The sequence below is a fragment of the Coptis chinensis genome, chromosome 7, assembly GCF_015680905.1.
Source record: "Coptis chinensis isolate HL-2020 chromosome 7, ASM1568090v1, whole genome shotgun sequence".
NCBI lineage: Eukaryota > Viridiplantae > Streptophyta > Magnoliopsida > Ranunculales > Ranunculaceae > Coptis > Coptis chinensis.
In genome coordinates, this window is record NC_141462.1 from 96876331 (window position 1) to 96890699 (window position 14369).

The following is a 14369-nucleotide window of genomic DNA, read 5'->3' on the forward strand; positions in this document are numbered from 1 at the left end:
GGAATCCAACTTCTTGTCCTTTGCACTATAGAGATTGAAAGTTTTCATCATGGAGTGAGTCATTATATATTTTTAATCTCTTTTGTCCAATAGATCTGAATTGCCATGTTGATATAGGCGGGTCATCCATTTTAAGTATCTAGACGGATTCAACCGATGCCCAAAACGTTATCTCAATGGCTCACAGAAACATGGATCTCGAATTCTACAAAATTTTGCTTCTTGTGTCTTCTCTCAACGTTCAAACTCACTTTCAAAATTTTAAACATACGATGTTTCTCTCCTTTTCAATTGTGAGTTATCGCTGTTCCAACAAGAAATTATTGGCTTTAATTTTTCAGCAACTCTCGCATAATTTTTCAATAGTTAGCCCAAGTCGACCAAATTACTAATTTATCAACCGATGACCTGTGAATCCACACCAGATTTGAACAATGTAGGCCGTGTGTGATTACAAGTCAACCTCTACAAATGGCCCAGCTGAATCTAAAAAGTAAAAAAAACCAAAAATTACTTTAAGCTATTAATATGTCAAAACAAATCTGGTATAAAGCCGGACTCCTCACTATACTAGTATACTGCGTGGCATTAATAAGGAGGAGAAAGATATTTGGACGAAAAAAAATAAAAAAGAAGATGAAGAATTGGTTTCTGTCTCGCATACCCCTTCTCCCAAAATCGTTCGCTCTGCTCACTTGATTATCAAATCCAGTTAACCCAATTTCAAATACTGTATTTCTCTCTCTCCTTAAAAAAAAAAAAAAAAAAAAGGTGAAAGTAAGAATAATTTTCTCTCGTCTCAAAACTCTCTCTTTCCCTCTTATACATAAAAAAAAAAAAGTGTAAAAAAATATATTAAAAACCCATTTAGCCGAGTGTCCTCGTTTTTTCTGTCCTTGAACAACTTATTACCTTTAAAAATACCCTTAACAAATCACTAAATTCCTTTTAAATATATATATATTTTTTTTTAGAAGAGAAGAGAGAGATGGATGGAAGTGGAACGCAGTATAATCCAAGAACTGTTGAAGAAGTTTTCAGGGATTTTAAGGGTCGGAGAGCTGGAATGATTAAAGCTCTCACTGATGGTTCGCTCTCTTTTTTTTTTTTTTTTTTTTTTTGAGTTGGAATTGAGGGGTTTTTTGATGGTTGGAATTTTTTTGTTGTTGTTGCAGATGTTGAAGATTTTTTCCAGCAGTGTGATCCTGGTTAGGGTTTCTGACACACTCCTTTTTTGAATTATTAGTTTTTGCATGTTTGATTTCTCGTGATAATGAAATGTGGGACAAATTTTGGTTTCTAGCCTTTTTATAGTCTTGTAGATTTTAGGAGTTCTGTTTATTTTAGTAAATAGTAATATTCCTTGGTTGGGAACTTGGAATTTTTAAATATTTTATTATTATTATTACTATATATATTTTTTGAAATATTGCCGTTCAATGTGGGTTGTATAAACATTCTGTGTTCTATTTGTATGGGTAGAGGTGTTTAGTTTTTGAGTTTGAAAGTTTCTTGTACAGAGATTTCATGGTCATTTGTTTATCTAGAGCCTATGGTGGTCAGTTTTGTTTGGATACAAACTAAAATGGTCTTTCTTGTCGCTAGAAGTGCATTATGCAATTTGAATCCAGTTTAGCGTCGCTGTTGTGTATTGAAAAATGCAATGTGCTGCATCATTTTCTCATTTAAACTTTTGTGTCGGAAGTAATTCTTCAAGATTTAATTGAGGCCTTTACCCTTGGTGTCATTTAGACATATTTGGTTTCGGGAAATTAGGATTCACGCTAAGTTTAAAATAGGACCTTACAATCTTTGTGGAGTAGCTAAAGTGGATTTGTGTCACATTTAGTTTTGTTTGATATCCATTGGTGTTTTAAACCAGGCCAGGGTCTTTGTAGGATGGGTTATTCTTCCATGAATTTTTGTCATTCTGAAGTTAAGTGTTACTTCTTTGGATTTTTATCAACACTGTGATGACTATGTACAGTAATATATCTGTCCCTACAAGGATTAACGCATATCGAAGTCTCAATATAGATGAAACTCTTGTTTTTGTTTGAATTTATAATCTAAATATATTAATTTCTATTTATAGTAGTCCTTTGAGATTTTAAAAGAAAAAGCTCTAGGTTTGATCTCCTACAAAAACCATTAAATATAAAGAACCATGATTCTCTTAGCATACATCCTGTAATTTTAACCAACAAAAAATAATAGAATTATTATATAACTGTCACTACAAAGATGCATACACTAAGGAAATTATTACAAGTGGAAAGGGCAAAGTGATTTCCAACAAAAACCTAGTTTTATCCAATGGTTTCATTCAGAATTTTAAATCACAAGAAAAAAAAAAACTAATTGTTGAACATATTAGTGTAACATCCATCGTTCAAGAACATATTTCTAAATCAGGTATTAATCTTGGGAAAAAAAAAAAGTGTTGAACTTGTTGGATATAACAAATAGCTCACAGCCAAGGTTCACATTTACAACCTGAGGTGTAAATTGAACACTAATTAACTTTTAGTTGACACGTCCTTCGTGCTAATGGATGTATCAATTAAAGGATGAGTGTGACTTATGGATTTTTTGTTTCAGTAGTTTGTTGGTTACTCTAAGTATCATGTTGTTATTACCCTTGGATGATAAGGTGGATAACATATCCGTGGATTAGGCCCATTAGTTTGACTGTATTAAGTTGTCATCATTTTCTTATTGCAGTGTTGGCTACTAGAATGTATTTAATATTTCTTCAAATTAGCTCCTCCGAACAGGTGCCTCTGCTTTCAATTTACACCTTGTAGGTTGAGTAATTGCTAATGGACATATTGTCATATTGTTTATTATTGAATCTTGGGCCTGTTATGTGGTTTATAAAATTTACGCTGTATAAGATAGTAATAATGCATTATATTTATAATGAGAAAGGAGTGCCAGGTCCTACCGCTTTATAACTTTCTGGTGATCACCATCTGGATAGTGGATAATATTTATGTGGATGATGAAATTTGTCTTACATAAAGGTGTATTATTGCAAGTCAACAGTTTTTACTATGCTATAAAGCGTTCAAGTGCTCTTTCTTCATCCTCTATTCTGTTTGTATTTCATAGTAATTTTTTTAATGCTCCATCTTTCTTGTTTGAAACACAATTTAGTTGGATCTTGTGGTTGTGTCGATATGACGACCCATCTTCTCAGCTTATTTTTGGTGCAAAGTTTCAGCTTTTGTGATTTACTGATTCTGTAATTGTAGTGTTCTTAGATATTTCTTGTGTTGTGCAGAAAAGGAAAATCTGTGTTTGTATGGATTCCCCAGTGAGCAGTGGGAGGTTAATTTACCTGCTGAAGAGGTTCCTCCCGAGCTCCCAAAGCCTGCATTAGGCATTAATTTTGCTCGGAATGGAATGCAAGAAAAGGACTGGTTAGCTTTGGTTGCAGTCCATAGTGATGCGTGGCTACTTGCTGTGGCATTTTATTTTAGTGCAAGATTTGGATTTGATAGAAGTGACAGGTAAACATTTTCTACTCAACTGTGTATATTTTTGGTGTTGTTACCGTTGAGCTCTCCAATTTTGTGTGGGTTCTAAATGCTAATATTATGTGATTGTGTGCAATATTTGCCCAAGTGAGTGGATACAGGGAAAGTTAAATAACTATCCTGTTTTCTGTTTGATCTGATGGGATTGTTACTTGGGAACGTCAAATTTTGAGCTTATTATTCTTGTTATCATAGTTATCTCTATATAGTCAGACTGCTTGTCATATATTACCCTAATAGATACGTTTTTGACAAACTTTTGTAGCAATCCAGATTGCATTCTCTCTATGTTACATGGACACACCATATTATAAAAATAATCTGTGTCAGCGTATCCAGCTCGGACACGACACACACACATAATGTATCTTATATACCTTAAATTTTTGTACTTTTCCGTGTCTTTGACTTGCATTCAGTGATTTGTTGCAAAAAACGTGTCTGTTATTGGCCATGTTACATTGACATGGATAGGTGTGTCTGTATCCAGCAAGAATACGAAGTGTTTGACATGGAAAAATATAAAAAATTGAGGTATATTACACACAATGTGTCTGATATGTGTGACGTATACGACACAGATTATTTTTTAAAATGTGGCTGTCCTTACAACATAGGCTATTGGGCATGTAGCGCCAAATTTAGCATTCGTCACATCTCTCCAAGTATCTTACTCTCCCGGTCTGTAGTGCCTAATCTACTTCCATTACAGGTCCTTGTTCCTCAATTGTATGATGCTAATATCCAACCCATCTTAATTCTTGGGCATGTAGACATTGTAACGAAGATACCTTGGTTTTGGCGTACATGTGAATTTTAACTTTAGAAATTGTGGTTTGTTAATTGTCAATAGCTTTTCATAGTGTAGTATCTGTGGATGTAGCTCAGTTTTATTAACTCCGTTTTGGATTCATTGCAACCATGTAGTCTTATACCTTACATCTGCATACCTTTCCCCACACAGTGAATGTCTTGCAAAGCTAGTTCTAGTGCATTATAGAAATCGTAGTTGGCAAGTCAGAAAGTGGTAACAGCTGTTCATTAAGGGACTATCTGTTAGATATTCGTTGTTAATAGAATTCTTTTAGCTATACTTAATATTGTTGTATGATTTTTTTGGTAATGCTGTTTTTAATGATAGTAACTCCTTTTTCTCACTCTTTTTGTTGTATTTCTGGCGAGTCATGCACAAGACATTTGAAGTCATTGGGGTTATAGGGCGAGATGTGGGTGCTACGTTTCTCAAGAGGCGCCGCCCCGGCAATCCCTTTGACAACAACCTGCAACTTCTTACACTAAAGGTCAAGCTACCTTTGACAACATAAAGTCAATGTCGTTATGTGATGTTAGTTGCTTAATAGACAGTAGTTTAATGTAGGCGGTGAATCATCATATCTTTTGCTCAATTCCACATGCTTGGCAATTTTGATTTGTCATTCTTGTTTTTTCTTGTGTGCATTGCAAGGTGGTTTGACTATTTAATGCATGAAGTAATTTGATCTCTTGTTGATCAGTTACGGGTAAGCATGTAATATGGATGGGACACTAAGATGGACAGTTTGTTTCTGTACGGATTTGCCTTAGTGTTGGGTTGCTTGGTGCCATTCTTATTCTTTTGCATTTTTTTGGTTTTTAATCACAGTACACTTCATATTGATACACATTTTCAATTGGATTAATATATCTATGTATCTACTACTTTTATTGGTGACGACATGAAGTCTTAATTGAACATGATTTCTTTTACTCTAGGTTTTTCCTTGCCTTACCCTGTAAGCCTTTCCCACACTTGTGATGCAGGAAACGTCTGCTTAATATGATAAATGAAATGTCAACAATATATGAGGTTGTCACTGGAGCTGCAAAGAAGCAAGTTAAGGAGAAGTCTTCGGTTTCAAATCATAGCAGCACCAAATCTAAACCAAACTCTAAGGTGCTAAAAGCTTTTACCAGTTCATTTATTTATGGATGAGCTAAATGACTAGTTGGTTAGTAAGTGTGTGTTTTGTTGGTATAGACTAGGTTTGGTTTGGTTTTAGCGTTGTTTTACTGGTAGCGGAGTGTTAATTTAATTTGTTACGACTTAAAAGGTCTTCATAAGGTAAACCAATCACGGATTCACGAGTTTATGTGTTGTTCCAATCATGGTTTAGATTGAAGAGATATCCCCTTACTGATCAGTGAATCTGGACCTTATGATCATGAACCATGTCTTACCAGCATTTAAGTAGGAATGATTGGCATGACTTCAATAAATATTCTTTGCAATATTAAGAAGGAAACACTAGACCCGATCTTAAGAACACATTCCAAAGTGAATAAGTTGCCTTGTTTGCTAACCTATTAAGGAACTCTATAACTTACTGGTAATTATAATCAATACCTTACTATTCAATTGCGGGTTTATTCTTTCTTTACAAGCAGCTAGTGTGAGGTTAACTTCGTTAGACAAGGATTTTCTTCTTCCATGTAAATAGCATCTATCATAAAATATATATATATCCTGATTATCATATCTCAGTCAACTTGAAGTACGATACACTAGTTCCACTAGTAGCTTTTCTGCCTCGTTTTTCTGTCCCCGCCATTCTAAAATTAATTGGTAGGCTTTTGAGTTGTTTTTAAAACATAAAAAGGTGGTACGCAAGACAACCGACCGACTTCAAGGCAGCACAGCCAGTGCACAAAATCAAATAAAGTCTTATTTTTCTTTTGTTCAAACACGCCTTCATCAAATCCTCATTTTTTACACCCAATAAAAAAACCAAAGTCAAATCTTGGAAAAATTTCAATCAAAACTAAATGGGATCTATTTCTCAGGTATATAGCTGAGATTCAATTATTATTATTGTTGTTGTTGGATTTATGTGTTTTGTAAACATTAAAGTAAGTAACAAATTCCAATGTCATAAACAACAAACCCAAAAAACAATCGTCCTTGCCATTGCAGAACGCAACTCCCAAATCTCTTCAATAATTAATTATTGAAACCTAGCTAGGTAATCAATTCTTTGTCATAGATGATTTAGATACTTACAAGAGTTTTATTATTTGTGTGTGTGATATAGAATATAATTTAACCTTGAAGTTATTGGGTGTGGTGATTCAACGCTTTCCATCTGGTTGGTTGGTTGTTGTTGCTCAATTTTGGGGATGAACTATTGTTTGAATGTTTTAGTCATTTTGGATGCTACTCATGACAATGTTGTTGGAATTCTTGGTTTGTTGGAAATATATGTTTTGTTGGTACGAACTTCGTTAGGCAACACCGATTTGCGGTACACTAGTTAGTATAATCTGGAAAACATTTTTTTTAGTACAATATGAAGTCGTTTTTGTATTTTACATTTTAGAATTCCTCTTGACAAATGGCTAATTAGGTATCAGAAAAATGAAGTTAACAATACCAATTAATCTTTATGTAGGGTTGTTTTCACTTCAGACATTAGTATGTTTACAATTGTTTGGCGTGAAAAGGTGTTTAGAAAATGGGTACATTTCGAGTTCTTATTTCCTCTCCTTTGAGGAGCTCTCAATTTTAGAATGAAGAGGTAAATACTGTCAATGGCGGGGACAGAAAAACGAGGCAGAAAAGCTACTCGTGGAACTAGTGTATCGTACTTCAAGTTGACTGAGATATGATAATCAGGATATATATATATTTTATGATAGATGCTATTTACATGGAAGAAGAAAATCCTTGTCTGAAGTTAAACTTTGATATTTTTTTTTGTAGGATACTGTTGAGATGAACGGAAGTGTTCTAGCACTTACAGACAATGTGGTCATACCTGTCAGTGCAGTTTTGAATGCAATTGAAGAGCATGGGGTTAAAGGAATTGAACAGAATGATCCGTTAATTATCACACAAGCTTTATCTTTAAGTAAGTATACTTGACTTGCCGACTTTTGTAAGACTTCAGATTGAAAAAAATCCAAAGTCTGTCCATGTATTTCTTAATACATATTTCAAAGGAAGAGATAATGGTTTGAGCACTCTTTCTAGACTCTAAAACACGAGGCAACGCACCACAAAGTATATTTCTCATGAACAAGCAACTCTTTCTGCTGCTCAAGTACTTTGGGAAAGTTGCAGCTACTCTACATAAATTACTCCTATGGTTATATATTTCCATCTGTCTGTATTGTATCCTCTAAATGCATTAAAAAAATTCAGCAGAGTTAGTAGATAAATGACATGACACCATTCTTCAATTAGCAAAACAATGAATAATTCTATTTGTTGCAGACTTTTTGGTATATAAAGAAATTATAAAATGGTATATGATATTTCGATACAAAGAAGGTATTGAAAGGTATATGATATCATTTGATAGAGAAGGTATAGAAAGAAATAAATAGAATTGCAGACTATTTGGTGTTGCATATGACTAGTTTTACAAAGATTGCATGATAAAACAAAGATATACTTTCAGAACATTGTGCAAATTCGTCGTATCAAATGGAAAATATAGGTCTTTTCATTTGATTATTATTATTATTTTATTTCTATGCTTAAAATTAAGATAGAATTGAATACGATATAGTATGGGTAATTAATAGCCATGGCTGAAAGAGATACCTTTTCGGTTTTTTGTCTTACGGTGATTCCAACTGAGTAGTTTTTTAATGATTTGTTGGAAAAGAGCCTCAACGCAAAGCCTCAGGGGTTTCTCGGTGAGACTTGGTCTTGGGTCGTTTCAAAATGTAAGCAATAACGTTTTTTAAGACGTTTTAAAGCATGTATATATATATAGAGAGAGAGAAGTAGTCGAAATCCTTTTAGGGGGTGTTTGGATCCTATTTATTTATTGGTTTATTACTGAAAAAACATTTTTTTAAAAAATAAATGTGTTTGGTCTCTATTTAAAAAAAAAATAGTTTTTCATCCAAAAAACACTTTTTTGTCCCAAAAACTTGTTTTATGATAATTAGGTAAAACTTGTTTTTCAAGTTAGTGTTTGTTTTAGTCTATGTATGTTTAGTGGGGAACATCTCGAGGTATGTACTTGGTATGGTTTGAAGAACCATAGTGATTCAACAGACTCTACTATCCTCCATTATCTCAATTTTGCATTGGAAGGGAAGTAATCCTAATTCACAACTTTCTCTAATCTACATTTTTTTATACCAATAACAGAACAGTTGCCAATTACATCTTCCTCAATGGATGCTGTTGTCTTTGTCTTGACGACACACGAGCTTCCTGGTCATGAGTTGCTCGAAGAGATGTTTAGAGCGTTAAAGCCTGGTGGTGCAGTTACCTTTCAAAAGTCTCAGTCTGTCGCAGTGAACAAAGATGAGGTAAAATTTAAGTTTTATAACTTGGTTTCATGCGAGTTTTTTGGAAGATCACTCAATGTCCCTTTTTCTGCAGATAGTTTCCACTCTTAAGCGTAGGTTATTGCTGGCTGGATTTCTAGATGCAAAAGTACCATTGGAAAATCTCAACTCCTTCACAGTAAGTGTTGTGCTCTTCCTGTCCATCTTGCAAATGTATCTCTATTGCTTTCATTTATGTCCTTTTTTACCTAGATACTTTCGTTAATATGCAGGTTAGGGCCAATAAGCCTTCGTGGAAGATTGGTTCCTCCTTTACCATAAAAAAGTCTACAAAGAGTCTGCCCAAAGTACAGATTGACGATGATTTGGATCTGATTGATGAAGACAGTCTTTTAACGGAAGAAGACTTGAAGAAACCACAATTGCTACCAGGTAAATTATAGAACCCTATCAATAGATTTTGGTCCTGTCATTCAGTCCTCTGAGCGTCTTTATGTGATTGTCCTCCTGTAGTTGATGATTGTGAAGTTGGAAGCACAAGGAAAGCATGCAAAAATTGTAGTTGTGGACGTGCTGAGGCAGTGGAGAAAGTGGAGAAGTTGGGACTCACTATGGACCAGATTGAGAATCCTCAGTCCTCATGTGGTAGTGTAAGTGCCAACATTTCTAGTCTTTAAGGGCATCTCCAATGGAGGGTGTAGAATTGCACCTCCATGTAGGCTCTACATAGATGCCATTAGGATTTTACAATTTCTCATTACACACTAAAGACTATATATATCCACCACACTTGATAGTTCCCGATGAAGAAATGTAAAACATTTGGATTTTAAACTCAGGCGTCACTTGGAGTGACGCCCTAGTTTACAAATGGCCACTTTTAGAACTAAAGAGGGACATCATTTGGAGTGACATTCAGACATATTTTAAACTCGCGCGTCACTCCAAGTGATGCCCGAGCCTTTTACCAATTTGTATCCGGGTTGATAATTCCCCACTCCCTCTATTAGTCATTAGCTATTATCTACGGCTTACACCCCCCATTGGAGATGCTCTAATTCAATAAAACTTCACATACACACTCCCCATTTCGTAGAGGCAAATAAAAATCCACAATATTGTGATTTATTCATTTAGAATGTTTAGAACTTTCTGGTGCTCTTAAAATGTAGTGTAAGGTTTGTTCCTTGGAAATAGTTAAAAAAAACTATATTCTTCCTGTTTAAACAATTTTTTCCACAACTGCAGTGTGGTCTAGGTGATGCATTCCGTTGCGGCTCGTGCCCTTACAAAGGTCTGCCTCCATTTAAACTGGGTGAGAAGGTATTAATCTAAACTGTACTCGCTCTTTTTCCTTGACGCTCTCTGAAAGAGATCTGTGTCTAATAAAGAAATGTAATTGAATAAGTCAGAAAGTCATGCATTGTGTTCTTGATGCAGGTATCACTGGCTGGGAATTTTCTTGCATCTGACTTCTAGTTATCACAAAAGAAATCTATAGAGAAGTTTGTTGTTGAAGAATTTATTTACGATGGAGATGTTGTAGTTTGAACTGGTTCAGGTGTCTCGAACTTGGTTCTTCGGCTGTTAGGTTTTATTTTACAGATTTGTCTCTTTATGATTTTGGTTTCCTCTATCAAGTTCAATGTAGAGTCTAATGGTATTGGGTTTTAAGAGCAGTGTAACTGTTGAAATAAAAACTTTCTTTGTGTTTTTCGCAATTCTAGACCTGCAATTGTTATATTGACAATGGGGACTTCTGTGTTTATCTGACACTCTGAGTTAAATGGACTATAGAGAATTAATTCAGAAATCTTATGAGCTGTAAATATAGTGCAGCTTTGCTGTGTATTGTTCTTCCTGACTAAATAAACCCAACCGCCTATGGCAGTAAGAGAAGTGGTTATGTCATTCTGTGAATCTGTGATCCTGTTGCTGTGAATCAAAGAGCATACTCTGTTGTGATCTTTTTATTTAAAGCAACGAGGTGTCTGTTGACACATTTCATTCCATGGTTATTAGGTGGGATGGCCTCGGAGGCCACCATCAAAAGTAGCGGCGGCTCTAAAAAATAGTTATATGGTGGCAACTTTGCATTCCATAAGATCTTCAGACGCAGGTATACTTACATAAGGAGCGCATCAGTGGCCCATCTAATATCATGTTCTCTAGCGTACCAGTTATTTTGAGCTTGATTTTTATGCTTGATATATTCAATACCATTTGCAGCTGAGATCTATTTAAATAATGATGAACATCTTAGTGTACTTGGAGAAGTTATTTGACAGAGGGAATTGATAAAAAGGAGCTTATTGGCTTGGCTCGCGCTACATCAGATCATGCATTCAATGCCACAATATGGGATGTACTCGTTGATCCTACCTATCAGGTCTGTACTATGTTGCTAGGAAGCTACCTACTTGTCGATAATTGAATTGAAACTTAATATATTATAAGCTTTTGACTTGGAATTGCTTTTCAGGGCAAGGTCTTGGGAAGGCACTTGTTGAACAGATGATAAGAGCTCTTCTGCAGAAGGATATTGGCAACATAACCTTGTTTGCTGATAGTCAAGGTATGCCACTTAATTTTGTTTGTGGCATGCTAAAGTCAGTTTTTTTTTTACTCCAGCTTTCCCAACAAATGAGTTCCCAGGGCAATTTAAGTTTACGCTGGTTGCTAGGTCTTATACCTTTGAGGATGGTGTCTTAGTATTTCAACTTGGGGTGACTAGAGTTCTGGATCTAGGATTCCCTGGTGCAAACCAGTGATCATTCTAGACCAGCTATTCCTCTTTCTGTGAAAGCCATCCACCAAGGCTGTCAAAGATTTGCAGTCCTTTTTATTTCTTTATTGCTAAATAAATTGTTGATAGCTCTTATGATGTAACACTAATTCTACCCTGGTGACATAACCTTGGTTCTTTAGATGCACCGTCATTAACTTCGCATGTTCCATTGTCATTGCAGTTGTGGAATTCTATAGAAATTTAGGATTCCAACCAGATCCAGAAGGCATTAAAGGCATGTTCTGGTATCCAAGATATTAACCCACCTTATTCAAGGTCTTGAGGCGCTTTAATGTATCTGCAACTTGTGGAACACATTGCAGTGGGAGCACTTGTAGATGTCACTAAGTTAATTGTATTTCGTGCTATAACTTATTTTGTTGTATAATTCTTTTCAGTGACCAATGTCTATCACTTGTTGTAATCTAGTATCTTTCGGAAATCCATCCATTGCCAATATCTTACTCTTTAATTGGTACTTTTTCAGGAAAAATACAGTGATTTCCTTAATATTATATATTTTGCACAGGACTTCGCTATGAATGACTTCCGTTTTCCTTAACATTGTCAAAAGCTGTTGTAGATGCAATTGTTATCTGTCTCGTGACACAGGTATAGCAGCATGGCACTGAGCTTCTAGTCTGTATAATCACCACAAAAATCTTCTCAGAAATGCACTATAGTGTAAGTTTGACGCAGTGCAGTTTCATTCTCTTGGTGCACTCACCCTCCTATAACATTTCTCAAAACAGTTGATGTGACCAAATTAATTAAGTTTCATTAGATGATTTGGAATCCAACTTCTTGTCCTTTGCACTATAGAGATTGAAAGTTTTCATCATGGAGTGAGTCACTATATATTTTTAATCTTTTTTGTCGAATAGTTGTCTGTCTATTTGAAAATTGCAATAGAAATAGTGTGTGTTTATTTGTCTCTTCTCAACGGTATTACATAACTGCCTTTACGTCGACTACAAAAATCAGCAACATAATGGATTTGATAGTATTCACTTTGAATTTCAGAAATCCATTATCAGATTTGGAAATAATAACAGGACACTTGAGGGGTCAATAGAGCTTGTGATGACTGTGTCATAGTTTATTTGGAGCTTATCAGTTCATGAGTTGAAAGCTTTGGAGTTTGGAACAGGTACACCGGCTTGATGTTGCATAATAAGAAGAAGACTTCACCCGCCACTATGATGACTTTTTAACATAATTACGTTAGCTTGCAGTATATAGTTCTCATTCATTTCGCTGATTTGTTGTTTTTCTGAAAACTCTGGTATCTTGGATCTTTTGTTTAGTAGGACTGTGACATCAATGAATCCCTCCTTTTGTCTTCACTTTCAATGAGCAGTATTATAGTTTGGTCACACCGAAGAGTTTAATTTTTAAGTATCTTTCTTTTTATTTCAAATATCTTAATTTGAAGGATAGAACTAAAACGCATGTCCCAGCACAAAAAAAACGTCCGAAATCGATTGTGATTGGTTGGAAAAAATAAAATAACAAGTTAAATTCTCTCTCTATCTCCTCTCTCCTGTTTTCTCTCTCTATACCAGCCAATCACAGCCGACTTCGGATGGATTTTTTGTGCTGGGCCATGTGGTGTAGTCGCCCCCTAATTTGAAGGTCCAATGTATAGATATCCGATGTTGATTAGACAGTACATGAGACAAGGATGCGCGCTTATTTATTTTTTATAATGCAGCGGTATATACGGAAACACAAATTAGTATAATTATTATTGTTTAGAAATTGAGGTTGAAGCAACATGGTTTGGTGCAAGAAAGAGACACAATGCGTCAATGCACATAATCGAGAACTGATTGAGGTGGAACTGTGGAAGACTGTTGTTGTAGAGAAAATTTCTGTTTCTCACGATCAGAGAAGCCTGCGAGAGTGAAGCGACTTCAGCTCATGACTCCGAGTGATTTAAGCGCGACCAGCTCATGGCTTTTACATATAGCGCCAGGAAGGCTACGCCAGCTCGAGCTTTTCTCCGTGGGCTTATTCTGAATCCCGAAATTTTGGTTTTGGTATAAAAACAAAATCGATCTTTTGGAAAACTTAACTTTTCCAAAACCAAGAAAGAGAGTGATTACAAGAGAAACAATTCTTTGTGAAGTTGAGTGTTCATTCTTTGTGAGTGAATTGAGAGAGACTTGTAATATGTTACTCCGGACATCTATTAAAGCTTGGAACTTCGCAGATGTGGGCGTAGGCAAATTGCCGAACCACGATATATCTCGTCTTGTGGTTTGTTCTTCTTTACATTGATTGTTTTATTTCATATGCTTGTTATTTGATATTGAGAAGTGTTGGGATATTGCTTGGAGGTGTTGAAGTCTTGTCTATTGAGAAAAGATCAATCTTTGTGTAGGATTGATCCGTTTTGGTGTGGAACGCGTTGTTTCCGCAGCTTAATTATTCACAACAATTGGTATCGAAATAGGTATATGACCTAGGATTTTGAGTTTAGTACTAAAAATTTGTGTAGACAAGGTGTTCGATTAAATTCCGAGGTGAAATTGTTTCTTTTGGGTTATTGTGTGTAACTTGAAAGATGGCTCCCAAGATGTCAAACGCAAGGTTTGAAGTAGAGAAGTTTAATGGGAAGAATAACTTTGGGATTTGGCAAGTCCAAGTAAAGGACATCCTCATCCAACAAGATTTGCACAAGGCTTTGAAGGGGATTAAATCTAAAGGCGGCGTATGAGTAATGATGATTGGGAAGAGTTCGATCTTCGGGC

At 35.3% G+C, this 14369-nt stretch overlaps 1 protein-coding gene across 1 annotated transcript; it reads left to right on the plus strand.

Annotated features, from left to right (window-relative positions):
* Window positions 1-597: 597 nt before the first annotated feature.
* On the plus strand, window positions 598-10539 carry LOC147490368 (anamorsin homolog). Its single transcript, XM_086575213.1, has 11 exons — window positions 598-1088; window positions 1176-1208; window positions 3287-3515; window positions 5343-5475; window positions 7279-7426; window positions 8683-8846; window positions 8920-9003; window positions 9098-9257; window positions 9339-9475; window positions 10074-10148; window positions 10266-10539. Exons 1-11 carry the CDS (start codon window positions 989-991, stop codon window positions 10302-10304), a joined length of 1302 nt encoding a protein of 433 aa, XP_086431339.1. The 5' UTR covers window positions 598-988; the 3' UTR covers window positions 10305-10539.
* Window positions 10540-14369: the final 3830 nt, after the last annotated feature.